General features: G+C 52.5%; 7 protein-coding genes across 7 annotated transcripts; 4 read left to right on the top strand and 3 right to left on the bottom strand.

The window, feature by feature from the left end:
- Nucleotides 1-3,961: 3,961 nt before the first annotated feature.
- On the bottom strand, nt 3,962-6,985 carry IUM83_03548 (putative GPI ethanolamine phosphate transferase; the record flags this gene model as incomplete). The annotated part of the gene is made up of 2 exons (XM_067927559.1): nt 3,962-4,574; nt 5,547-6,985. The coding sequence occupies 2 exons, from the start codon at nt 6,983-6,985 to the stop codon at nt 3,962-3,964; spliced, it is 2,052 nt and encodes a 683-aa protein (XP_067795378.1).
- Nucleotides 6,986-7,101: 116 nt separating this feature from the next.
- On the top strand, nt 7,102-8,585 carry IUM83_03549 (uncharacterized protein; the record flags this gene model as incomplete). The annotated part of the gene is made up of 5 exons (XM_067927560.1): nt 7,102-7,271; nt 7,379-7,479; nt 7,563-7,736; nt 7,803-7,885; nt 7,986-8,585. 5 exons carry the CDS (start codon nt 7,102-7,104, stop codon nt 8,583-8,585), a joined length of 1,128 nt encoding a protein of 375 aa, XP_067795379.1.
- Nucleotides 8,586-9,074: 489 nt separating this feature from the next.
- Nucleotides 9,075-10,262, top strand: IUM83_03550 (putative protein phosphatase 2C; the record flags this gene model as incomplete). The annotated part of the gene is made up of 1 exon (XM_067927561.1): nt 9,075-10,262. One exon carries the CDS (start codon nt 9,075-9,077, stop codon nt 10,260-10,262), a length of 1,188 nt encoding a protein of 395 aa, XP_067795329.1.
- Nucleotides 10,263-10,756: 494 nt separating this feature from the next.
- Nucleotides 10,757-11,507, bottom strand: IUM83_03551 (DNA-binding protein; the record flags this gene model as incomplete). Its single annotated transcript, XM_067927562.1, has 5 exons — nt 10,757-10,816; nt 10,891-11,057; nt 11,134-11,198; nt 11,280-11,344; nt 11,502-11,507. 5 exons carry the CDS (start codon nt 11,505-11,507, stop codon nt 10,757-10,759), a joined length of 363 nt encoding a protein of 120 aa, XP_067795566.1.
- A 414-nt stretch (nt 11,508-11,921) lies between these two features.
- IUM83_03552 (uncharacterized protein) lies at nt 11,922-13,853 on the bottom strand (the record flags this gene model as incomplete). The annotated part of the gene is made up of 1 exon (XM_067927563.1): nt 11,922-13,853. One exon carries the CDS (start codon nt 13,851-13,853, stop codon nt 11,922-11,924), a length of 1,932 nt encoding a protein of 643 aa, XP_067795541.1.
- A 1,271-nt stretch (nt 13,854-15,124) lies between these two features.
- On the top strand, nt 15,125-21,252 carry IUM83_03553 (putative protein S-acyltransferase 16; the record flags this gene model as incomplete). Its single annotated transcript, XM_067927564.1, has 2 exons — nt 15,125-15,137; nt 20,813-21,252. The coding sequence occupies 2 exons, from the start codon at nt 15,125-15,127 to the stop codon at nt 21,250-21,252; spliced, it is 453 nt and encodes a 150-aa protein (XP_067795540.1).
- Nucleotides 21,253-21,425: 173 nt separating this feature from the next.
- On the top strand, nt 21,426-22,579 carry IUM83_03554 (Cytochrome P450; the record flags this gene model as incomplete). Its single annotated transcript, XM_067927565.1, has 5 exons — nt 21,426-21,467; nt 21,531-21,751; nt 21,802-22,006; nt 22,077-22,263; nt 22,326-22,579. The coding sequence occupies 5 exons, from the start codon at nt 21,426-21,428 to the stop codon at nt 22,577-22,579; spliced, it is 909 nt and encodes a 302-aa protein (XP_067795537.1).
- Between the last annotated feature and the right edge of the window lie 4,874 nt (nt 22,580-27,453).

Raw genomic sequence — 27,453 nt, forward strand, 5'->3', positions numbered from 1 at the left:
CATGACGAAGATCAGTTGGTCCCAAGGCTGGGAGAGAAAAGCCTGGTGCAGCCTGAGGCATCCAAATCGTCGACTGGGAAATCTAGCCAAACCCGCTCAATAATAAAAACCACCCATTCCACGATTCGAATCAACATGAATGTTCAACAAGAATATGCAATGCTGAACAATTTCGTACTACTGTATCGCCCGACCCCTGCCGAGAACGCAACGTCACCACGTCTACCTTGCGTTTTCATTCACTGCATGAAATCCGATGGGAAAGGTGACTTGGTGTAGTGCTTGCAGTGAATTGAACAATAAGTCGAAACACTATCTCGTTTGTTCGACCTCAAGAAGATTGCGCCTCGAGGACTGTTACCCACGCCGCAACGCCAAGGTGTTAGCGCTAATACTCTCGTTGATATTATACAGTAAAACAATGTTACGAAGATGTCAAGGATACCAAAGCAAGGTCGTAAGAATATACGTTAGGCAGCATCTAAGTGGAGTCGTGTTAGTAGGAAGGCTTTATATTGTCTAGTTCGGCAGCTCAAACACGATCATTTGAACTTGGGGTAAGCCTTAAGGAATTCAAGCACCGACTGTCGTTGAATGATTCTACACCAAGCTGTACGGTAATCTCTGCCTTCGATTAGTAAATATGAGGTGAAACTCGTCCATCGCGATGAAGCCTGAATAAAGCTCATAGCTGGCGCATGGAAAAGTCTTAACTATATGCTAAGTAGCTTGTATTGGTCGCGAACAAAAGGTAGCTTACGCGAACCTCGTGCTTGAGTTTGCAAAACGGTGCAATGCCCTCTCGAACTATTGATCAGCTTCTTATCGCGCGTTTGTGGAACCCCGGGCAATCACCGTCGCTCGCCTGCCACTGCCCACCGTAACGGCAATTGTCGTTGTTGAACTCACACATGTTGCGATAGGTGACACCGTTGCTTCCGCAAACAGCATTGCGCTTGGCAGAGCATTCTGCTGCAGCTCAATTACTGCCCAGGACCCCAAGGTCCAAGGCTTGCGCAGAGATAACGGCTATCACGAGCGAGGAGAGTCCTGCCACTGCAGCGAACTTCATGGTGCATTGCGTTGAAGGTTGATTGGGAGGAGGCTGGGCAAAATCGAAAGTGAGTCTTACCTGCGCCACCCAATAGCACCCTCTGGATCGTGTTGGTCTCGGCCGTAGTAAATCCTCAGGATTACAATGCCTTCGGCGCCCGGAAAAGTTAGCAATGCATTCTGTGCATTCTTCAACGAGGAGCAGGTGGGAGCTGCAACACATGCACCGCGTAGAACACGTGGAAATCTAGTGTGTCAAGATGTTCCTCTTGTAGCAATATGGGGGTTTACGCTCGTAAACAGTTCAATCTGTTCTTCTGGGCGTCATCCCACCAGAATCTCTTTTCGACAACGCTATCATGATTATACAGAGCACCAAGATCCTGAAAATCAAGCAACTGGTGCAATGGTCTCGCCGATAGTACAAAGAGTACAACGTTAGCCATCAATTGCAATTGCATACTTGTGAAGACCAAGTCATTAGGTCGGTTAACTAGTTAGTTTGCAATCAGCCAAATATCAAATCTTCACCAAATTGCATGTTGGACTTTGTATAAAATGGTATAGCACACGGGCGACAGACGCGTCAGTGAAGGAACAATCAATTCGGGGGTAACTACTCCTTTTCCCGTGATTCTCGATCTTTTCAGCTAAACACAATATCAAGTCCAATCCAAGCATCCCCGCTATCTCGAGCAACTCGGACACCTAGCCCTGTACTTCTCCTGAGCCAGTCGACGCTTTTGTTTGCGCTTGATGCCGAGTTCAATGAGCTTGTTTTGCGACCGTCTGTACCAATCTCCATTTTCGCGCCGAAGAGGACAACGAGAGACGTGCACGTTGGTCAGTCCCACACACACAGCCGAAGAGGACAATGAGAGACGTGCTCGTTGGTCAGTCCCACACACAGTCGAAACACGTCGTCGTACAGCCGGATGCCCGACGCGGCATTTTTGACTTGGTCTTGTGTGTGGGCCCGAGAGAGACCGAGAAACACGGTGAATGAACAAAACTATCGCCAAGAACCTCATGCGCTCGGGATAGATGAGCCAAATCGCGATTGGACATCTCTCCCGAAGAAGATTAACCTCATCGTGTTGAACTAGGGTTTTCCCGTTAGAGAGAGTGCCTTGACATCTGTCAGGACTTCCAGCGGGATCTTGTTCAGACCCCCCGGGTTATCCCGGTTATGCCAATTTTACAGTCAACTCGACAAGAGGTCTATTGACTACTGTACCGCAGTTTGTACAAAAAACTGCAGTTGTGCACATATACACCCTGGTTTGCATGCGTTTGCAGTTTCCACCTGCTCTTCATTGAAGAACGTGCGGTACGCAATGTTAACGTTTTCTCGATGACAAAGCCACCAACACCCAACAGTTCACAGTTTCATGAAGTAATCCTGATAGGATTGAGCTTCAGCTGATGCACAGGGTATTGTTCGCTAGTCCAGCTCAGATCACTTTCGATTTTGCCGAAGACCAAACACCCCTCCTTCTAAACACTCCAACGTAAGGCGCTATGAAGTTTGCCGCCGTGTCCGTACTCGTCTCACTCGTTACGGCCGTCATCTCTGCGGACACGGACCTCGGAAGGCTGGACACCAGCTGCGCCACCGTGGAATGCTCTACAAAGCGCAATGCTGTTTGTGGAAGCAACAAGGTCACCTATCGCAACAAGTGCGAGTTCAACAATGACAACTGCCTCAACGGTCGGCAGTGGCATGTAACGAGGTACAGCAATTGCCCGGGGTACCACAAGCACGCGCTTAGAGGCTGACCAAGTGTTCATGCAACAAGCACGGGTCCGCGAAAGCTAATTTCTGTTCTGGATCAGTTCAAAATACATGTTGCCGATTTGTACCTGACATTCTGTACTCAATAATAAGAATGAACACCTTTGGCATTGCTTAAAGCTGTGCATGCATCCGTGGTGATTCAGCCCTTGAATATTGCATGGATTGGAAATCATAACGACCTGTTCTTCTGCATTGCACCGTCATCATAACTCGCCAAATTTGTACTTCGAAGTAGAAAAGCTCAATCTCTCAATGTCGAGACCGAACAGCGCGGTAAATGGCACCAGCAAGCGTCAACAGCATCTTCTCGCTTCGTTTCGTGGCTGCGGGCTGTTACGCTGATCGTCGAAACATTTGGTGACCGAACAATTTTCGTGCCTCATCAAGACGTTCTTTCGTTTCCGGGTCTGGGATATCGTTTCAAGCTTATCGTCACCATTGTTGCGTCTGCTGACTGAATTCGTTTCGATTGTGGCTTCGATGTTTAGCCCGACAGTAACTCAAGGACTCACGCACGTGGCACAATATTGTGGGTCGCTCAATCTACAAGTGCTTCGTCCACTTGCTTATGTATCTGCAGCTCATTCCCTTCACTCAGCCTCGTCTCTCCAGCAGCCACTCCGAAGCGCTGTCGGCAGGTCTTTCTGTTTCCCCCAGCAACTCGTTCCATTTTTTATTGGCAATTTCTCGTTTCACTACGTCGATTTGGTTCCGCAGTCGATCATCATTGTCGGCTATTGCAATGTCTGGGTAGATCCTCGCCATGTCGTCGCCTTGGCGACTATCGATCAGACCCCACGCCCGAACAAACGCGGTCTTGCTTTACCAGAGCTTTGGAACAGAAGCCTGACGTCATGATAGACCTCTCGCGCCAAGAGGAGTCGCCGATACATGTGAGGGACCACTCAACCGTCCGGTGCGTTTCATCGTTGTGGACTCCATCCAGCGGTATCTGGGCTGCCTCCGTGCTTGGCCATCCTGGCGAAAAACGAAATGGTCAGACCTTTTGCCTCGAAAACTCCTAGCCGGGCCCCAGTTGCACTTAGATTCCAATCGTCCCGTCATAAGCGGTTCTTGTAGAAGCTAATGCGGAATCTATTCTCTATGAGGTTAACAGACTATTGGTGCTTCTTGTCGTGAAGGTTTTGGCCCGCCAATCTCGGTAGCAGGTGCCAGGTCACGGACAAAAGCCCGTGCCAACAGAAACAGCAGTGGGATGAACACGATCTGTGCATTCACGATACCGAACATTGAAATGGAGTTGCCGATTTCCTTCCAGCTGCCTTCGTTCTTGACCAAGAAGAGGAAATGTAACGCGAGCATGTCCGACATCGCCACAACCAGGAGGAAATAGCGGGTAGCTGGTAGACGTGGTTTCTGTGTGTCGGGTGATGACGAAGCGGAAGGGAGAAGTAGGATTAAGTGGAAGGTGCAAGCCACCACCATGAACGGAATAAGGATCTTCCCCACCAAAAGTGCGCCCATCGTGAAGGGGGCGAACACCGTGACGAAGCGGTAGGTGGACGAAATCTCGAAGCTGCTCATACTGGCCACGTTGCCCGTGCCGAAGAAAGCGATGTTGACAAGCAACAGGAACACAAACGCGCGCTGAACTTCCCGCCAGATTGAAGAAGAAGATGTCATAGAGGCTTCCGCCTCCAGCAACAACCAGCTCACGAGAACACCGCAGAGCACCACGTAAAAGAGCACCTCGTAGGCAATGCTCAATAAAATGAATGAAGGCGCAAAGGCCAACATCACATCAATGAGCCGTCTCACATAGCCTGCAACCTCCGCTTGAAGCAATTGGCGATCACGACGACCAGCGCCAGTTTCAAGGCCACCAGTTAGACCGCTTCCGGTATGGTGCAATCTTGCGAGCAATATAACGATGGGGGCACCGGCCAACAACCAGTTAGCTACCGTAAGCGAAAAGGGGGGCTTTGTTCGATCACCGTCCAAATACTGCATAGTTGCATGTAATGTCACAAGCGAGAGTACCGACGGCAAGGCACTAGGGATAAACGAAGATTTCATCCAGGTTTTTTGCTCGTCTGACCCCGCCGCGTGAAACACTGCACCCGTGAAGAGCAGTGTTAGCAGACCACCAGCATTTACCAACGCAGTGTGTTCTCCATACTCGCTAGGCAAGTATGGAAACACCGAGATTAGAAGACAGCTTATCGTCCAGCTGCGACTCGGTGACGGAAACCCTCCGGTTCGAGCATGCACGTTTTTCTCTTCATCTACTATCGAAGTGCCGACATAGGGCCATAGCGCAAGAAGAGAAAATAGAACGCCGAAAATCTCGCGCCGTTCATAGCCAAACACGACAAGCTCCAGACACACGAAGATGAGAGCAATCTCTGTCCCTCGCTTCCATGTGGACTTTGGTTTGGCTTCACTCGAACCAGCCCAGGCTTGCTGAATGAGGTCAGCATAGTTCCACGTAAAAACTCCAAACAGCAGCGGAAACAACACGTACAGATAGTACGTCGCTGGCGAACCCTCAAGGGCGAGATACACGAAGGCAGCAAAAACTGCAATGACAACCTTGATGTCCAATTGCTTTCCACCAACTCCAAACAACCACTTCAAGCTGAAGTCTCGTGGGTGTAGGTAGGCCACTCCGACGACAATCATCCATCCAACGTAGCCCAAAACAACTACGCTGAGCAGGAAAAACCAGTCGTACCTCTGAAAGTACTCCAGAGTCGCCAGGCAAATTTCAATCAGCTCCTGGCTCAGCACTTCCACGCGTGCGTACGCTTCCAAGTCTTCATCACTCTGGAGGCTGGCATCATACGCCTCTGCAAGCTGCTTTGAAAGTTCGGGAACGCGGTCGCGGAATGGACCGTACGGCACAAAGCGCAGCAGCGTTCGCGCTCGCTTCTCCTGTTCCTTGCGCAGCGCGTGCAGGTACAACTGCTGTGCGTTCGAGCGGACAGCGTTCGCTCGATAAGCCCCCTTGGCCAAGTACGAGAACGGTAGCACTCCCACCGAATTTCGCGGGTACGGCAGCCCCAGCAGTGCACTGATCAGCGGCGCCACATCCGCCTGCATCACGTCCTTGCGCAGCAACTTGTTGAGCGCTCCCCACTCGTCCACCGCGGCCTGTTCCTGTTCCTCCTGAGCCTGCAACTGCGCTCGCACCTGCGCTCTCGACTGCGTCGGTAAATCAATCTCAAACTCGGCCCCTTTCTCCACCTGCATAGGTCCCTGCACGCCCGCTCCCCACACAACCAGCGGCGTGCGGGTATTGGCGGGGTCTCCGTCTCCGTGGGCTCCTTTCAGCCCCATGCCATGATCCGCCGTGAACACGTAAGCTGTGCGTCCATCATACCCAAAAAACTCCTCCACCATGCGGTACGTCTTCTCCACGAGCTCGTCCACGAGCTTAATGTTGTTCAAATAGTCCTTGGAATTGGGTCGATGCGCGTGGCCATTCGAGTCGATGCCCAAATAATGGCAAAAGATCACAACTCCTTCGTCATGTAATTGCTCGAACAGCCTTGAACCTTCTTTAGCCCCGTCCAGCAGCTTCTGCAGGTGGCGAAACACCCACACGTCCAGCTCGGACGAGTCCCCCTTGGCGAAGTCCTCCTCCTCGTGCGAGTAGTGCTCTTCATGTGCATGTGACACTTGGCGAGCAAACATGGGCACGATGTCCGGGCTGCCGAAAAGGAAGCTGCTGCTGCTCTGGTTGAACACCGAGTCGAAGTCCACGGGGTTGTCGGCCCAGCCCTTGGTCACGGCGCTCACGTCCTCGTACATGCCGGCGAAGAGCGCCACGTGGCCGGGGCGGCTCTCCGTGGGCACGCGCGTGTGCGAGACACCGTAGCTGCCTCGAGTCTCGATGATGTTACGTAGGAAGGAGGCCCGCGGCTCCGCGCGCGCGTCGGCGCGCGAGGCGTTGGCCTCGAAGAACTTGTCTGCTCTACAACCGTCGGCCACGAATACGAGCACACGCTTGGCGGGCGGCGCGTCCGTGTACGCCACGCTCTCCACGTGCGGCACCACGGGCGACGTGAAGTAGATGTCGAAGATGCTCAGCACGTACAGCGCGTGGAAGGCCACGCCCAGCACCAGCAGGCGCGCCAGCCCGGCGCCCACTGCTCCTCTGCGCGACGCCATGACACAAGTGGAAGTGGGAAGATACGCTCGTCGTTTGTATGAGGGAAAGTGCTATTGTAACTGTAACTTCTTCTCAACTGTAGGTGTTGAGGGTGGATTTTCGTTTAAGAGCAGGTATGGTTGACGGGTATAGTGGCGGATACAATTTGCGAGTGAGTTTTTATTTTGCTATTTTCCGCAACATGCCGCAGATGGGCGGGAGCATCCGCGAGGAAGTGGAGGTGGCGCTGCACGAGCACCGCTTCCTGGTGACCAAGCTGCTGGAGTCGCTCAATACGGCCTCTCTGTATGTAATACCCCTATCTTTATTGCTATGGTTTCGGTCGTTCCTGGGCTGTAGTTCCTTCGCTGTTGAGTCTAAACCGCGCTGTGCTCTCTAACTGTATGTGAAAGGCCGCCGTCCACCATAACCGCCACGAGGCTGCGCACCGTGAACGAGACGTTCAACAAGGTGCTGGAGAAGGACCGCGATCTGCTGGCGGCCGTCAAGAAGCGTGCGTGCAGTGTAGCTATGACAAACGGGAGGGCTCTACAACTGACGGGAGCATTATGGCTACATGTATCCAACTTAATGCAGTGGCCAGGCACCAGGTCGCGCAGAAGGAGCTGCTGCGCGTGGAGGCCGAGATCGAGAGCAAGAAGCAGAAGGTGGTGCAGTACGCGGCGCAGCTGCGGCGCTCGCAGGAGGACATCGCCAATGTGCTGCGGAAACATCGTGTCGTACTGCAGAACGCCAAGCACAAGTCCAAAGGTGGCGTCGGTGGTGATAATGGCTACATGAAGGAGTACTGATGTTGGTGTGGTGGGTGCTGTGCAGTGGTGCTGGACCCGCGCGACATAGTGGCGTACGCGCATCGCATTGCCGGCACGACGTCGGCACCCAAGGAGTGGCAGCCGGGAGTACGTGGGCTGGTTTCCAAACGTACTTTTGTGGGGGTCATGGTTCGTGCTGACACCTTTCACTTACCTTTTTTTTTCTTTCGGTTATGCTTGTGGTTAGTTCCCCATGTTTGGCTTCATGCCGCCGGCGCCGCAGGAGCACATGATGCGCGCCGGCGTACTCAGTCGCGGCATCGTGGCGGAGATCGTCACTCAAGGGCCAGAAAAGTACACGTCCACTGCGGCGCGCGTCAAGCAGGACGGCGAGGGCGGCGAGGCGATTGAGAAGCTTAATATCCCCATTGGGCTCGGCGCCAGTGACGCGCAGATCCGCAAGCAGATGCCGCCAGGGTGGAAGCCCGGCGACCCCGTGGACTTGCCGCTGGACGCGTTGTTGCACTACATGGGCCGCAGTTTCTTCACGGAGCACGGCATCACGCTGCCCGAGTCGTGGAAGACGGGAGATCCGCTGCCGGCGGACGCCATGGATGTCCTGCGCAAGAAGTTCAAGCTGCCGGAGAAGCGCGCGCCACTGTACGACGACGAGGTGGTGGACGACGTGGAGGGCCTGCGCAAGAAGCGCAAGTTGGAGGAGGGCGACAAGGCTGAGGACGACAGCGACAGCTCGAGCGACTCAAGCGACAGCGACGAGGAGCCCCCGAACACCATCTCGCTCAGCCTCTCGTCGTCCGAGGACGACAGCGACGACGACAGCGACTAAACGCCCAGCAGCCGAAATGGCTACACCCCTTGCACACGTCACATGGCTACATGCACATCTCTTGTATCTTTTTGAAACACGGGACCAACATGGGTTCACCCCTCGAACAGCTACATTAGGCCAGCCAGAGAGATTGGGGCTTATACGCTCAGCTTGGCGCGTCTAAAGACGCCAAGCAGCGCAGCTCGCCGCTTTTCTTAGCTGCCAGCAACGGCACGTCGCGCGGTCGTGATTGGCCTGTCGACTTCTGGGCACTGGCCTGACCCTACAGACCATCGCTGAGCCTCCAGTCACGCCGGTTCGCTCGCCCTCGCTGCCCTCGGCGCCTCGCCGGCTATAATTACTGCGACTTACTCGCTCGCCTCCAGCTCTGGCCGCGTGCGTTGCGCGTTGCTGCAGGCGGTTGGCCACTCTGGCATTTGCAGCGTCCCAGTCGCCTGCCCCCTCTAGCTCTAGCGCAGTCTCCCCCTCTTCTCGCTCTCGGACACCATGGCGACTCGACCGGTCCAGAAGACGGGCTCGACCGTCAAGCTGCGCCAGCAGGAGGCCACGGCCGCCAATGTGGCGTCGCCCAAGGGCATCTCCATCAAGACGCCCGGCAAGATCCCGGCCGCCGCCACGGGGGGAGACCACTCGCTCGGCCTGCAGCGCCGGCGACTGTCCGTCGTGAGCGACAACAAGCTCGTGGACGGCATGGCCGCCGCCACCATCGACGACGTGGACAGCAGCGCGCAGGCGCTGGCGGACGGCAGCTGCGCCGTGGTGGCCTTCGCGGGCCTCTCCAAGAAGGGCTACGCGCCGTACAACCCGCGCAAGAAGAACCAGGACGCCATGGTCATCAAGTACGACGCCAACACGCAGACGCTGCTGCTCTGCGTGTTCGACGGCCACGGAGAGGCCGGGGACGGGGTTTCTGGAGCCATTCGCGACCGGTTTGCGACCGAGCTGTTCGCGCACGCCAAGTTCGACCGCTCGGGAGATATTCAGCAGGACGCGGAGAGCTTGCGGGCGGCCATTGCGGACACGCTGCGGTCTGTGGAGCAGACTGTGCTGCGAGACCCCAATATCGACACGGAGTTCAGCGGCACGACGGCCGTTGTGACGGTCGTACGCGACAACCTCGTGGTGGTGGGCAACGTCGGCGACTCGCGGATCACGCGTGGGTTTGTGAAGCTTTTGGGCCCTTCGGGCCCGGAGGCGCTCGGCTGCCAGGAGCTGTCCATTGACCACAAGCCAGACCGACCGGACGAGAAGGCCCGCATCATTGCCAGTGGCGGCCGCGTGTTTGCTGTCGAGTACGATGATGGCATTGACGGCCCTCCGCGTGTGTGGCTCGGGCACATGGATGTCCCCGGTCTCGCCATGTCGCGCTCGCTGGGCGATGCGGTCGCTCACACTGCTGGAGTGCTCTCGGAGCCGGAATTCACCACTAGGTGGCTAGATGAGAACGACCGGTGCCTCATCGTAGCAACGGATGGGCTGTGGGAGTTCATGTCCAACGAAGAGTGCATGGAGGTGGCCATGGGACAGCAGGACCCCAAGGTGGCGGTGGATCTTCTTATCATGGAGGCCAACCGCCGCTGGATGAAGGAGGAGCAGGTCATTGACGACACCACGATCATCGTGGCTTACATCGACACGGTCGGGCTGAAGGATGGAGGCAAAGCCGCCGCATGAACGACGAGGGCGAATTTATAATCGCATCAGCTAGTTGGATCAAGCCAAGACCCAAGATCTTTATCATCGCCCGCACACTTTTGCTGCCTTTATTACACATCTCTAGACAACAGCTAGCTTGTCTGGAGTAAATAAATATGGCCAACGAGCCTTAATGCACGTACATCACCATAGTCGATGCTTTCAAGTACTCTATTACTCTATGGTAGGCAGCGGATAGGACGTTGAAGTTGTTACGTTCAGTGTTGAAGCGATGACGTAACCTTTCGATAGTCGTTGGGCTCGTCAATTGACGAGACCCCCGTACCGCAGCACAAGTCGAACCTTGAGAACAGCTTTCGAAAACGTAGTGGTGTCATTGTGATTCACATGAAAACGGAAGCGCGAGCTACAAACCCCGCACCATTGTGCGCCACTATCTTGCAGAAACACATTTCCCAATCCTTCACCGCCGACTCGCTCCTTTGGCTACGGAGCAGCCTGCAGTAGTAGACTTAAAAGTCGTCGTCGTCATCGTCGTCGTCCTCGTCGCTGAAGTACGTCCGCCGCTTCATCTGATCCAGCAAAGACGAATAAACCAGTAAGCCCTCACGCCATACATAACCTACCACATTCACCGCCACCGTACCGTGACTTTGGTGCGCTGCTTCTCCTCCGTGACGCCCACCTGGTTCAGCAGGTCGATGAGCTTGTCCTCGTCAATCTTGGCGGCCAGCTGCCCGCGCTGGGCCATCTGGATGACCATATCCTCGATCGCGCGCGCCTTCTCGGGCTTCACGATCGCTATTCTAGCCACTGCAGCCGCATCAAACCCACCATCAGCACTCGTCACCCCTCCAGCACCTCACAGCCTGACTGCATCTCCACGTACGGCGCTCGCGGGCGTCGGGCAGCATGACCTGCTGCATCATGGACTGGCGCATCTGCTCCTGCTCCCTGGAGACCGTCACCAGCACAGTACAGCACACCCTCAGCTCCAGCTCCACCGCAGGGCGAAGACACTCAGGCGACACTCACTGCTGCTTCATCTGCTGCTGCTGCATCTGCTCCATGGACATCTGGGGCTGCGTGGCCGTCTTCTCCTGTGTGACGTGCGATGGACGATCGTTAGGGCAACATACTGCGAGGTGGGAGGGCGGAGGCGGCTCGATGGAGAGCACGGAGAGAGGGGAAGGTGGTGGCGTCGACTGGGATAGGGGAAGAAGCTCGTGTGGACCGCACGGGGCGGCAGGTACGTACGCTCATGATGACCGCTTTGACTTGCTTGCCTCGGTGTGCGCTTGTTCGTGAATGGATCAATGGACTGGTGTGGAACACTTGAGAATATGTGGAACACATAGTGTAGCCATTGCAAGGAAGAAACACTTTTGCGATTCGTACGGCGACTTCGACGCATGACGGCTTCTAACGAACCGAGATGGCAACAAGCAACCCCTTCAGGTTATCAACGCGTAAGGTGACAAGGTCTTTCCTAACTACCTGTACAATTACAAGTTGCCATCTTGGAACTGAAATTGTAGCAGTATATTGAATAATTTATTTTCCGATGTCTATTACAGCACCATTATCGGAGGGCCTGATGATAGTAGAACGAACAGTACTCCTTACCACTGGCAGTCGCTGCAGAGTGGAGCATCTGAAGAATCTACTTTCGCTGGGTCAGTACGTCGTGAAGCTCAAGTCTGCGCCCTCCGGAGCGGACTGCACGATGTGATCCACCATCTGAGGGATCATTCGCTGGTTGACGGTATGCCATCCCAGCGAGATCGATTGGTCAAAGCTGCCCGTCCAGCAGTGTTCGTACCCGCGGCCGTCAGTGATGCCGTACACGATGGATCCGTTGTAATATGGCTCCGTTGTGGTCTTCAGGAAGTCCTCGAGCAGGAAAACAGCATTGTTTAGGTAGTAGCTGTCCGTGACACCAACGTAGACGTGAAGCTTGTTGACGAGCTTGGCGCCGAGTCCGCGATCGTTCCATTCGCGCTGGAGTTTAGCACGAACATCGTAGTGTGCTTCCCAGTACTGTACCACTTCAGGGTGAACTTCACCAGTGATCTTGTCCCAAACTGCAGCAGGGTAGCCATCGGTGTTGTTGACAGGGGAATAAACAGCCTGCCAGGCGTCCCATTGACCGCCGGAACGTCCACGAGAGCCCATTGCAAGCTCGTGATGGTTTTCTTCAGCCATGGTCTCGCGAATGCCACCAAGGTAATTGCGTTTGGCGCCACGGTCCTTCTGGGTCCAGTCTCCTCGAGCGTAGTAAGCGTTCTTGTTCGCGAACAGATCAACTTGCTGGAAGCGGTGGAAGTCGAAGGCGTCTGGGCAGAACGACCAGCAGCCGTTGAATTCTTCGGGGTAGTAGACCTGCACCGCGAACGATTCCCAGCCACCAGTCGAGCCGCCGTACATGGTTCGCGCCCAGCCTTCGCCAATGCCACGGAATTTCTTCTCAATATACGGCAGGAATTCGTAGATGATAGCATCGCCGTACGGACCAATATTGGCGCTGTTGACGGCGTACGAATCGTCGTAGTACGGGTTAGCGTGTTGCAGCTGGACCACAATGCCGCGCTTGTTCGTGAACGGATCAGCAGGCTTGTCGGACGTCCAGTCAGAGAAGAATAAGTATCCATATTCCTCGCGCAGCGATGCAGTTGCAGTGTTTTTAGGCGGGGCGGGGAAGAAGTTGTGCTCAAAGTAGCGGTTGTAGTGCGTGTGGTAGACGAACAACGGGTAGTGCACCTCCTTCATCGCGTCGTCGAAGAAGCGATGAGGCAGCAACACCCAAGCCTTGAGGAACACATCCGTCCCCCAGAACTCCGAAAGCGACGGACTGCGGAACGTCACGTGCTTCAGCAGCTCATGGGGTTCCTCCAGTGGCGGCAGCTCCGGCTCAACGTTGATCAGCACGAGGTCAACAGAAAATGCTCTGGGGTTATAAAGTGAGAGTTTGGCAGCGCTATACAGCGTGCCTGGCGCCGTTAGCACCCCACCTTCGCTCTCGAACGTGGTAAACCGCGGCAGCTGCAGGTTACGACCATCCGAGCGGTTGTACTCCACATACGGATGCAGCACCGCCTGCACCCAATACTCACCCGCCGGCACTTGATCCAGGAAGAGCATCGGGTAGCCGACCGCATGGGTGGCGTTCACCTCCCGGCCCTCGGTGTCGACGTCCCCGGGCGCAAAGTCCCACACGTCGACTGCAAAAATCTGCTGGGTATTGGCTGAGTCGTTTATCAGCAACCGTGGTTGGTCCTCGCCTTGTGCATCCTTGACAGCGTGCTTCTTGGCGATGCAGACCATCAACCGACCGGTGATCGGCGCATCATGCACCGACACGGGAAAACTCACGCGGAATCGCGGAGTCGGCGAATCCGAGCTGAGATCCGTAGCCGTGACAGCATCTTGAGAGTCTGGAGCACGGCGCAGCACGAACCCCGTGACGGTGAATGCAATGATGAACGTGATCAATGCGGCATGGCCGAGCTTTCGTTTGGAATTCCGCGAAGGTGGGGCCGGCGCCACGAAAGACTTGTCGGCGCCTGGGATCGGCGACGACTTCTCGGTTTCGTGGCCCTGCCGCGACATTGCGGGCTGCGTGATGTCTGGAACTTGGAGAGTGAACTCTGTTGCGCCATATTGACTGCAAGTTAGTACATGTAGCAGCAGTAAACGTGAAATGATGATGCTTTACGTGTTCGCGTAACCAGTACAGGTATGCCTGCCGACACATTGATTTTATCCTGAGTAAACTACCGGTATTTGAGAAATGCCCAGAAAAAATCCACAACATAATTATTCTGGCCGGATGGTCAGCATATACAGGGGTAGGCTTAACCGGGTGGAACAGTTGATATCGAACGGTGAGAGCTTTTTCTTCAGCCACCAATGCACCGGACCGCGTCGCTGCGGCTATTCCTGTCACAATGACTTTTTCAGAATGTCAATCAAGCAGTCGACGATCTGTAATTTAGTCACAGCTTGGGCTCCTAAAGGGCAAAAAGAAAAGTGATAAAAATTCTAATAGAACGCTTTCCATGTTTGGCATATTCTGGTCAAAGACTGGATCTTTTACTGGGACCGGGTATAAACCCAGCGGAATACCCGGTAGATGGTGAAATACCCCTAACTGAGCGAATAAGTGGTGGTTCTCTGAGGAGACACATCTTTCTCGAGACAGCAAGCATACAGGTGTCCCCGCTGAATCTGCAAAGGTGGGACCAAAAAAAACTGCGAGGTTACAATATCTGCACAGGTTGCGCACAGAAGCTAACGTACTGCTTTTATAGATGCTAATGTACTACGCAGTCAGCAAGTGCGTGGATGCTGAAAGATCGGTCGCCGGTCTGCTTGTGCGCCATCTCGCACACCATGACCTACTCACCCAGCGCCAGGCGCACGTATGCCTTCTTGTTAACTTTGGACTGGTTCGTCATGAGGACTTTAGGTAAATGGAGTTGGTTGTTGTGCACACTGCATGTCCTGCAAGATATAATGTTCATTGTGGGCCTTTCATTTTCTACCGTGATCTAGCAACTCGATGTTTCACGCAGAGAGACATTGTCCCGCAATGATCTTACTAATTCAGTACATCTCACCAGACAGCTGTGGCAAATCTTCTGCACTGGCAGACTCCAGCACACTCTGTGTTCGCGGTAGATAGCCGATGGCAGTTGCAGATTCAGCGGGGACACCTGTATCGTGATTAAATCGATCTCCCAGCAAATCACGGTTTTTTCAGCGTGTAGCTGTGTGTTCTGCCGATTTACGTAGACTTTTCCATGCCCACATACAAGACAAAGTCAAAATACCAGTGTAAGTGTGTCCAGTGCTGCCTGCACACTGACGAACCCCAGTTAATGATCTCGACCGGTACGCTGGTGACTGGACAGATGCCGAGATGTGTCCTCGCATGCTAGCGGGTTCATATTCGCACCAATTCAATACCATGTCTGTGCATTACCACACCGAGCAAGCAGTATGCCCCCTCATACTTCGCTCAGAACCCGCGCCTCTACGTGTTGATCTCGCTCCTGATCGAACCAGTGCATGCTCGAGTCGATCCACTTGGATAAGATCGAAGGGTAACGAGCGTAAGCGCGTTACAGTTGGCATGGGAGTGCTCAAGTGCGGGAGTTCGTGAAAAGCGCGATATTCAAATAGTTGCATTGCCTCTCTTGAGCGATTGATTTGCACACGAAAAACCATAGATTATCCCGAATTACCTAGTCTTTTGTAGGTTAATAGGTCCCTCGTGTGATTTGGCATGGTCTCGGGAGGATCTATACTTTATCGCCAAAGATGCAATATTTGCCGAAGTGCCGACCAACTCCCTAGATGATCTATTGTAACTTAAGGTCCGTATCCTCTTGTACTCCAGACTGGCTACTCACTTCATGGCCACTCCTTGTTGAATGCAATTGCTAGTGGACGGGTCGCCCCGTAAACTTCACCTTGAAGCCGTCCCGTAATACGTACCACAACAAATATAAATGACGTGCTCCGTAATAAATTACGAAGCCAGTACTATATAACGCAGTGCGTTACACGATCCCACTCGCCAAGAAACAAGAGGTTATCAAGTGGAACGAAGGCCAACCAGAGCAGTCCGTCACTTCGGCAGGCTGGGCTGGTCCCTCTATCCGGGCACTGTTCGACAACAGTGGTGGAGACAGCGTGAGATAATCATACATGTATCTGGAGCTCGTTAAACACTATGCTCGACGAGATAATACACACTATATTTGGAGTACTGTAGCACAGTCAATAGTGAGAAATAGCACATTCTAACCCGATACATTTGTAGCGGAGGATTTTCAATGCATTTGTTATGGAGTGAATCTGAAAAGGTATTCTTTGTTGAGTTGGAGTTATTTCTCTACGAGTGACTTTCATCAAGGAACTCACACGTACCGAATTTTTAGTAACTCTACACAATTTAGACCACCCTCCCAAATGTGATTGCTTTGTGTGGGCAAAAGTGAATAGTGACCCAGGTACTATTCGGTGAAATCTGTTAGTACTATATTTCCGCTAAAAGGGCGCTATAAGCGTCCTTTCACAAAGTTACGGAACATTTATTTCACAAGTGCAGGGGCAAAATGTACTACCCAGAACTTACCTCACCACGCGCCAACTTGTATATAGGTGGAAGTATGCGAAGCAATTTCTCCAGAATCCCAAGAATTCCAAACAGTTTCTCCTGCATCCAGGAGAATCTATGGCTGGCTTCTAGTGTCCGCCTGTTTGAAAGACTCGCCGCCCGCCGCACCGCGCCAGTTCTTTCGGGGCAATTAATTTGCAGACAAACTAATTATAAGTCAATTATTTATTTACAGTTTTATTTAATAATAAAATAGTATGAATTAAAAAAGCTGACTGATGAATTATTTGATGAAATAATTTTATTATCATCAATAATTTCAACAAAAATTAATTTGATAATATTAATCTCATTTTTGGGAAACCCACCTAAATCGATGCATCGTTGAATCGAATCGAGCGAAGTTTTACTGCCAAGAGATTTTGGTTTGGCCTTGACACGTGAAAAATAATATTTGAAGCAATTGATAGCCTGTTGAATCCGATTGCGCGACCGAAATTAGTCCTGGACAAACTTATTTTCGCTCGACTCTGCAAACAGAAAGGACACAAATTAAAGAACGCGGCATAGCGCGTTTCCTAAAAGATAACGCAATCAGGGTTCGGTAGTAAACGCCAGAATAGTAGCGTTAGTAGTGCTATATCACTACGAATTAGGAGTACTATGCTATAATACTGATGGTTTGACCGATTAGTAGAGCAAACTGAATAGTAGTGAGAAAAAATGGCATTAGTAGTACTAGTTAGCACTACAATAGTTCCTCAAACTTCAACCCATGTTAGATCTTCGAAGGGCGCGAGAATTGATGGCCTCGCGGCCTCCCCACTCGCTCCGTCGCTCATTTCTCGTTTTGCGGCTCAAGCAACACACCCATGAAGTGCGCTAAGATTGATTGCCATTGGAGCGAGACATCTCCTTGCTCTGTTTGTGGCGGTCGGGTATATCACTTGTGCAGCAACGAGCTCAGCACGAAGCCAGATACCGCTCTCTCAAAACGGTAACTTGTGGTGATATCTTCGCGTATGATCTGTTTCCCCTAATACTTTCTGAATGCAGGTTCTGCGGTCGCTTGTATGTGAGCAGATTCTTCGATAGTGGCAGTGATTCCCAGGAGCTTACACCAAGCAGCATATCCGGTATCTCGCGTTCAAGCGACGCCACCGTGATAGATCTCGCGCAAGGAGATGCTGAGAAAGAAGAAGCATTGGCGGGGGCATTCCGAATCACAGCGTTCACAAGCCGCCCAAGAAAGGGACTGAATCGGTTTGGAATGTGATACACGTTTAGAGAAGCGTACCGCCGACAGGGGCAAGACGTTCACGCACATTTGCCTGCTGTGTGCGAAGACAAAGACATGACAAGAGTCGCCATACCGTGGAAGGAAATATAGCGGATGCGACTCTAAATGCAAAGGCAGACGCACTGCTGGATGCGTGGTTCAGCTATCGAGTGGAGTGGGCTGAAGTGCCAAAGGGCAGTATCCAAGCAAAGACGAATATGAGCGGGTGCTATCCAAGCTGCGTGTGCGAGATAGGAAGCGAAACGCCCGGGTGTGGAACGTTGAGCAGTTGTGTGGAAACATCGATGTGTGCCGTTGATTCGCCGAGGTAGGCGAAAAATATTGCTAAACTCGCTCGCGTCTGGCTAGGGCGGGGTTGCTCGACTGCGTTCAAGAACGCGTTTTCTCGACAGGACCCTTCATTATGAGCCCACTAAGGACAAGGACTGACAACGAGCGGGCGCAACGGCAGCTAATATTGCGCTACAATCGTCAGGAACTGAGGCGCACGGAGGAAAACAATCGACATCTGTGGTAGACGTCAAAATGGAAACACACAGCTAATTAGTGGTGATACTACTAACGACAAAGCCGTTCTACTATAGTAATAGCAGTGATATTGGATCAGAGTCCGTTGTGGCGAGGCGGGTAAGCGCCTTTTGCCGCCCAGGTGTATAGCACGATGCCACGGGGCCACCCGTCCGGAGAATTACTCCCCCTTCCGGATTTCCCAATGGGGACAGACTCCGAGAGCAGCACTAGGTGCTCCAAACGGAGGTGGCGTGTGACCTTGTGAATCCCTGTAGGTGTCGTTTATCTTCGATAGAACGAACTTCACCTGGTGAGTTGTCTTCACAATGATAAGGTCTTGGGTGTAGAGCGCTTACGTTACTTCAAACGTAGGTCTCCACGACTGGGGTTGAGATCACAAGCAGATCCTTCCAGCCAAACCTTCGAAATCAGAGAGTTAATACGCAAATATACAAATATACAGCCGCTACTTATTCTTGGGGGGGGGGGGGGCTTGAGCGGGGGGCCCATACACCGGTCTACTGGAGTTTCTTCCGGACCACCGGTCGAGTCCGAAAGCACCCTTCACTCACGCGCACCAGCTCCCGCAAGGAGATAATTAGCTCCAGCCGGAAGACTTTCCAAACGTTCAACTCCAAAAGGAGAACAACCTCCGGTCAGACAATATACAATCCTATCACACAGTAGTCAATCAATCGGATCCAGGGCTGACTACACACAACCTCCTAGAAACGCAGTTAATATGAAATGGGACCTCCGAGCGAAGGACCAACAACTGGAATATGAAATAGGACAGGTCACCTCGGAGCGCGCGTCGCCCGATCACCGCTTAACTTGGTCTTAGCCTTTGGGAGAGTTCCACGGCGGTATTCGCGGTCACGACGCGTCCAAACGCAGGTCTTGTAGCTTAGGGCCGCCGGCAGGGTTAATTCCTCCGGTCGAGGCTTGTTCCTCTCGCTTACTTGACAGCACACCTCGTCCCTGGGGACAGGGAAGCACTTGCGCCCTTCTTGGCAAATTGAACTCTCTCATTATCTTTTCTTAGGCTTCTGTATCCACTGTTCTCTCTGGAATCAGCTCTTTTATCTTGGCTTCACTATAGTCGGGGCATGGGGGTAATCACGTCGCGCGTCGAGCAGGTCATGGATAGGGCAGGAGTCTGATCCGTGCATAACACATCATGGTCGGTCGTCTTGGTCGGTCGTTAACATCTTGGTCAGAGTATACTTGAAACTTGGAAGGCCTTTCTGGGTACAAATCAGGCTGGGACAGGGCGCGACCGGTCGCCCATCGAAGATCTTCGTCCGGAGCCTGGTGTCTGGAATCCTGCGTCCGGGGTCCGGAGGCCAGTGAGTCTGGAGTTTGACTTGACTTCACTATGGCGGGAGTCTGGACGATCTTGAGCAATCTTCTTCGGCTCTCTGTCTGGGCTTGCTTGAGCCTTCTTTCTCGCTTGGGTCTTCGCTCTTCTCTTGTGCTCTTCCGTCGCATGTCTTACGGGCCTGTCGCTGGCCGGGCCACTGGGCAGAGACTTGGGCAAATTTTCTGGAGCCGCTTCGTGTCTCCGTTAGTAGTAGTAACTACTACTAACCCAAAATTCTCACTACTACCGAACCCTGAACGCAATTCCTTGCTAACTGAAAACTATCCCCTCTGGAAATGCTTGCCATCTCGGACCCGAAAGTAAAATCTGGAACGCTTCTTTTCGGATATCGAGTCTCTAGAGACCCGAAAAAAAGCGGTTGGGCGCCCGAAATTAGGCCGGGAATAACCCATTCCCGAAATTAACTCGGCGAGTCTTCCAAACATGCGGACACAAGATCTCGCTAAAGATCTTTCTGGATCCGCAAGAAACTGTTTTGCATACTTCTGCCCATATACAAGTTTGTGCGTATACGGAAAGTTAGGGCTTTTCTTGAACAACTCGTAAAACTTGTGCACCACCTTTTCCGGGACAGAAATCCTGTAACGGGGTTACACGCACAAGTGGCTGCAAGCCACTTGTGAATTTAACAGATAGGTTATCTGTTAAAAGTTTTGGATGCTTCCTCACCTTGGTGTAAGACACACCAATGGATACATTGAAGTGGACCACCACAATGAGTGGTCCACACATACCCAAAGATCCTATTGGTAGAAAGCAGCATCTTTCTACCAATCAGAGTCATGCATGTTAGCGGGCCAGCCGCTGTCAACCCTTTCATAGATGATAAACATTTCTTTAGCAGATTTTAGAGGAAGATCAATTTACAAGCAATACAGTTCTCATTTTACCTAATCTAAGTCACTTGGAGTCTTATCGTATTTAAATTATATTTGTGTATTCAAATATAATTAACCTAAGTAATTACTAAGTACTTACGCTTCCTCATACACGTTGCGCAACGTGTAAGCTAAAGTAGTGAGTCAAGTTAGACCCACTACAAATCCCATCCCCCGCAAACGCACCGATCGTACACAGATTGTACACAGATTGTACACAGATTGTACACAGATTGTACACAGATTGCAATTGCCAACTCTGGGACACAGTGACAGCGATGATGTACTACTTGGTACTGTATTATCAGGTTATGAGCCCCAATGCATCCTGCCAAACTTTATGCTGCTCACGGTACGCGTGTCAATGGGCAGGACACTTCTGGCTGCTGTTGCTGTACATCTGGGTGAGCTGCCTGTACGTCGCCGTGTTGTCGGCGGGGCTCTTCGTCGCGACGTTCACGAGCAGCAGCGCCGACGTTGAAAGTGATAACGTCGTGTTGGACCGCTTCAAGGTGCTGTTCTCCTTCATGGCGACGAGTGTGGTGGGCATCGTGGTCTGCGCGGATTGGGGCTGGCACGTGTACCTGGTGCTCGCGGAGCAGAGCACCATCGAGTTCATGCAGCGTGACGGTGACAGATTGAGGCTCACGGTGACTGCGGCGTCGGTGCGGCATGCACTGGGGAGGATGCTGGGCAGGCACGACGCGCTGTGGTTCGCCGCGTTGGTGCTGCCGCCGCTTGGACGGCAACTGCCGCCCAAGTACTTGTTGAAGTCGGACGGGTATGGTGCAGCTTCTGCAGGCGCCGTGTAATAGTACGCGAGTTTTGGAATGTTACCGGAGACCACGAAATATTTGTCCGATCGTAAAAACATAAATTACAACGTAAAAAGTATGGTAAAAACTGTCATTCAGCGCGCGGGAGCACTGCATCGTCGCCACTAATTCGTTGCTTGCCACGCGGCCACCATTCAGTTATTTGCAGGATGGTAGGAGGCCCCCACCAAAAGAACAGCGTTAAGGCGAAGGTGAGTTCACCCACGAAACGAGACGCATGCACCACGTCTAATCATCTACTCTACTGTATGCAGGCCATCGCCGCGAGCGAAGATGCCGTTGCGAACGACAGCAGCCTCGCCGACGTGGCGGCTGAGTACAAGGTGTCGCCGCGCACGCTGTTGCGCTGGCGAAAAGCTGCGTCTGCGATCGCGGCTGCTCCGCCCTCGCGGAAATTCGTCCGCAGCGCCGCACGACGAGGGCCGTCGATACTGTATCCTGATATGGAGAGGAGGCAAGTTCGTCACATCCTACTGTACGGCTATGAGTTGACTGACCTTTGATCTGTTTATTGTAGGTTGCTAGAATGGGTGCATCAAATGAGAAAAATAGAGCAAGATGCGTGACGAGCCAGTGTTTGCTAGTCATGGGCGCGCGGCTTGAGCCGCGGCTGTTAGGTGAGCGCACTCAGCGCGCTGCCTACGAGTACTTGCGGCGGTTTCGAGACCGCAACAAGCTGTCCATTCGCCGCACCAACCACCGCGGCGTCAAGCAGCGCGAGGAGCTACAGGTACTGTGCCAGCGTGTGCTCGATTTTATTTACAGTACTGATATTTTATATTGATATTTGTATGAACCAGTTGGTGGCCGACGCGTTCGCGTGCGCCATGCGCTACGCGTTTGAGATGAACAGTGTCGTGTCCATCACGGCTGGTGACGATAAGTACAACTATGTATACAATATGGACCAAACGTCGATTTACATCGACATGAACCCGAGCACCACGATCTCTTTTTGGGGCGAACGTCATGTTGACGTTGTCCAGTGTAAGTCTCTAACCATTTAAATGCGCAGTGTACTACTTTAAATTAATTTTTGTATTGATTAGCTATGTCAGCGAACTCGTTCCGAGCCTCCGTGTTTCTGTGTGCGTCGGCTACGGGGCGTAAGCTGCCCCCGTTAGTCGTGTTCAAGGGCGAACCTGGCTACCACGTCCAAGCCGAGCTCGAGCGTCATCCTGCCCACCGCTCGGACAAGGTAGTGCTCACGGTGCAGGCGAACGCGTATTGCGACCAGCACGTCATGGAGGAGTGGATCCAAGAGGTTCGTGATTTTATTTCAGTGTCGGTGCCTACTGTATGACTTACAATTTGTATGATAGGTGTGGAGGCCATCGGTCTGTGGCCCATCAGTGCTTCTGCTCGACAGCTTGAAGGTCCACAAGATGGCTTCAACGCGAGCATCGCTCGCAGCCTGCTGTACGGAACCTGAGTTCATCCCTCCTGGCATCACAGGCCTTTCCCAACCGATGGATGTCGCGGTAATGCGTGTGTTCAAGCACTTTACTAGGGAAATGTATGTGAGGTACCATGTAGATAACGATTTTTGCACCAATCCCACGCAGCGACGCAGTCTTATCACAGACATCGTGGTTGCTGCGTGGGAATCTGTGCCGGTCGATGTGATTCGACGTGGTTTCGTCAAGGCTGGGCTCATTCCAGTCGGTCCACGCTCGGACACCGGTGCATTTGTCATTAACAAGACGGAATAAAAATTAGCTTTTTCGTGCAAGTTTTAGCATAAAGTTACGGTTGTACCTTTGAAAATCTATAGTATTCGACTTTTTACACGTCGGACAAAAATTGTGGGTCGGACAAATATCTTGTGGTCTCCGGTACTCTAGTGGTCCGCGCGAGTTTTGCCGAGGAGGAGCTAGCGGACTACTTCTTTCTCGGATTTTGGCTGTACTTGAAGTAATTTGTGCACTCGAAAGTTTGTCAAGGTTTGTTCGTGATTGGAGTGCAAAATAGCTGTGCACGCATCGATGGAGGAAGTTGTCCGTGTGGAGGAGGCGTCTCGCTTGGATCTTGTTAGCGTCTAGCGTCGAGCACTACTCCCGTTCAAGTTATCCAAATTTCGGAAATGCCCGAGGCCCGGCCGTTAATTATTGGACTTATCGATCTTAAAGATGTACTCATTGGAAAGGTGGTACTGAAGCTACTCGTTGGGTGAGATATAGAGGACTGTCGTGTCTGGTTATGAGGTTTGCTGGCGTGAACTGTGGACTGTGGCGAGCGATACGCATGCCTACATGCTGCGGGTATCGCTCCACTATACGTTTTGCTGGTGCGATGACAAACCAACATCGATTTTACGAGATATCGACGGCAGGAGTTATACATGTTAGCAGTAGATTGGGCCGGTGACGATTGTGTCATCCCAGTTAGGTACCAATGAATGAAAATGAGCACTAGTTGTGAGTGATTGTGACTATGAGAGAGAAGGATGGATCCGAGAAAGTCTCTGAGGAGATCTCTGGGAGGGATCTTGGCCATTACCGAAAGGAGGTTTTCGCCTGCGGGCTTTCCCCGATGCAAGACAACTTGATCTCACTCACTTTCGGATCCAACCTGAAGCTCAAGTGGCCACCACCTCCTACTCTAAGTTGCTGCGTCCAGACCCCAAGCTCGACTCTGGTGCCGACGAGACCCGAGTTCTCGTAGATTTCACACCCACCTACTATTGATTCCGACGACCTTCACTTCCTGTGCCATGTTCTCAGTTCCAAAAATGGGAATTTTGGACCCCTCGTGGTCATTTTCTCTCGGTGTATTTGCGTTTCATGCCCTTTCTCGTTTTAGATTGCTGAGTAAACTCTCCTAACAAGTACACCCAACATGGCCACTGCAAACAGTGGCGTGTATGACTGTCGCTGGTAGGCCCATTGTTGAGGTGTGAAGAGTCGCGGTAGTTCGGTCATTAGAGCTCTGCGTTCTGAGCGTACGGTTACTCCATCAGCAGCGCGAGCGGAGGAGGTGGCGTGCGTGGCACCAGAGAACACCATGCGTGGCGGCGTGTTGCCAGTCTAATCCATACTGTTGTCTTGGTCGTCCTCACGCTGCGGTTGTTAACCTGTTGGAGAATATTAAAGTGATTTATTTGTTGCTAAGTACACGAGGTGAAATCTAGAAGCGTGCTAAGTGTTTTAATAGGGCCGAACTGGATCTTCCAACCGTTTACAACTGTATGAGCCATACCGAATCCACCAGCATTGTGTGTGTCTGTCATGAAATCAGTTGTTTCTAAGTTACCAAGGGCTTGTGCCGAATTGTTGTTGGAGAATTGCTCATATTCATCAATAGTGAACAGTCTATTTAAACCATTCTTCAAATAATAGTTATAATCCCATTCAGTCAAAGCTTTGAACGTTGCAGTAACATTTACATGGACTTGATTGGTTTGTACGGTAACACCATCGACGACAACGTGAACAGAATCAATAAACTGCCAAGCGCCAGCCTTGGGGATGAGCTGATGATATGACACCGCTGCTGCGGTTGTAAATCCAGAGCCACCGGCAAGGATTTACAACTTAAGTGGAAGCTCAATCACAGCTTCTTGCCAATTTACAAAAGCAGCTTTGAGAAGAAATAGTTGAAAGATTCATTTGGATTTGACCAAAGTATCTTAACCCCAACTAACCGAGTCTCCAGTCTGTCCCGTCGTATCCCGCCCTTGGCACATCAGCCTACCGTAGAGCATCGCCCTACCACCCTGCATTAGCGCATTAGTAGCCTGCCCTATGGTATCTCACCATCTTCCGGACTGCCTTATCCTTGCCCGATATTACAACGCATAGCCATGCGTTATTTTTATTCGTCCTGTGATTGGCCGGTTTCGCCTCAACGCTCACATTTCCTTTTTTGAATTTCGCGCGCGGCGGAGCGAGGAAGTGCTCGGACGTCGGGCGCTGCTGAGAGCCCCACAGGACGACAGCGCCGCACAGGGACCAAGGTACGCTTCGCTGCATAGTTTCCTAACTGTAATAGAAGTGTCGGTTTCGGAAGTTCCGCCTGTTGGGATAACGGGTACCTTCAGGGCAGTCGAGGTATTATAGTGTGAGAATAAGGGCGGCGTGGTGCCTTCTTCGGTGGGGCCACGAGGCACCAGTCCGCTTACTTCGGTGGGGCCACGGGGGAGTTGCAGTGGGTTCCACGACACGGCCATGTAGTCGAGACTCCTCCGTTGGTGCACAGATGCCAGGCATGTAGTGGGTCTAACTTGACTCACTACTTTAGCTTACACGTCGCGCAACGTGTATGAGGAAGCGTAAGTACTTAGTAATTACTTAGGTTAATTATATTTGAATACACAAATATAATTTAAATACGATAAGACTCCAAGTGACTTAGATTAGGTAAAATGAGAACTGTATTGTTTGTAAATTGATCTTCCTCTAAAATCTGCTAAATCTGTTTATCATATATGAAAGGGGTTGGCAGCGGCTGGCTGTCAGAGCCCCGCTAATATGCACGTCTCTGATTGGTAGAAAGATGCTGCTTTCTACCAATAGGATCTTTTTGGGTATACGTGGACCACTCACCGTGGTGGTCCACTTCAATGTATCCATTGGTGTGTCTTACACCAATGTGAGGAAGTATCCAAAACTTTTAACAGATATCCTATCTGTTAAATTCACAAGTGGCTTGTAGCCACTTGTGCGTGTAACCCCGTTACATCATCCCCCCCTTAAGGTTAGACGCGCGGGGTCCCCGCACGTCAATCTTTTGGAATTGACCATTCGTCAGTTCTCCGCGTTTGGAGAAGAAATCCGCGCTCATTCAACGATGAGCGCGCCTCAGAAGTAGTCCACAAAGTCGGTGGGGAGTCATCTCTCCATCGACGACTACTTCGAACGACAGAAGGCGAAGTACGGCGACGTCGTCGACTTCGACGACGACGATGAAGATATGGAGGGCGAGGAGGACTCATCCTCAAAGCGCAAAGACTCAGTGTCGAGCGAATCGCTCGACCCTCATCCCAAGAACATTCGCCCGCGTGAAGGGGACGAATCGGACGCTTCGAGTTCGAAGCGTTCGCGAACTGAGAGCGATACCCCACTCGCTTCCGCTGGGGCTCTCAGTACTCCGCGCGCTGCTGCTGCAGCGCGTGATTTCAAAGCTCAAGGCCCCCCGCGCGCTGCAGGCGCAGCGCGCGATCCGTGGATGCCGTCCGCGTCCGAGATCACGGACCGGTATGGGAACTCGGTACCTCCGAATGAGGTGCCGCTGTACGTATGCAGCGCCATCAAAGATGACGCTGTGGCTGCCGAGCTGCACTTTGATGCGGAAACGCATCAAAGGCGCGAGTACTACATCGGACTCTTTCATGAGCTCCGATGGTTTCAAAGCAAGAAGACATCTTCTCGCAGCAAAGTGCCCGAATGGCAGGCACTTTGTCAAAGTTGGAACCCCTTTGTTGAAAACTTCAACAAGAAACCGAGTGCTTACCGTGATCAGATTAAGCAAGCGCGTGATCGCTTCGAGACGTACTCGAAGCGTGGAAAGTTGGAGCAACTTCATGTTGCTGCTAAGGAGGCAAATGTGCCGTGCGCTGTGCCCGAGGGCTTTCAGTGCACGAAGTGCTTCCCGGGCGCGGTCCGCTTGAGCGACCGTGACCTGAACGGGTACACGTCGTTTCGTGTGCCCGAGAGTCTCAAAGAGCTCCGTGCTAAGTTCTTAGCACGTGAGGGTTCGGGCGCTAGCGATGATCGCAGCGCTCGTATTACTTCCGCTGCACCAGCGCGTACTGCTCCTCGTACGCCCTCACCATTTCCGGAACGTCCTCCAGCAAGACGTTCCGCGGCTCCCATGTATCTCGACGGGGAGGAAATCCTCTCCAACGAATACGAAAACGAGCCCCTTAAGGGTTCGTTTTCGGGATACTATGGTCAACAATCCGCTCAACAATCCAGCGGGTTGAGCCGCGGGCGTCACGGATCGGCGGTGGCGGGGGTGGGAACACGCCCCGGGTATGATCAGCCCCGGGCTGATCAGTATGCGCCTCTCCACGACCGGGTGACCGCCGTGGAGCGTCTGGAGGGCGCTGAGTTCGCCGCCCTGAAACAGGAGCTGGCGAACCAGAAGGCCCAAGTCGCGGCGGTCTCGCAGACCGCCTCGAACATCCAGGTCGAGCTGGGGACCCAGATGAAGGGGTTGCTCCAGCGCGTCCGCGCG

Source organism: Phytophthora cinnamomi, assembly GCF_018691715.1.
Source record: "Phytophthora cinnamomi strain GKB4 chromosome Unknown Contig21, whole genome shotgun sequence".
Classification (NCBI taxonomy): domain Eukaryota; phylum Oomycota; class Peronosporomycetes; order Peronosporales; family Peronosporaceae; genus Phytophthora; species Phytophthora cinnamomi.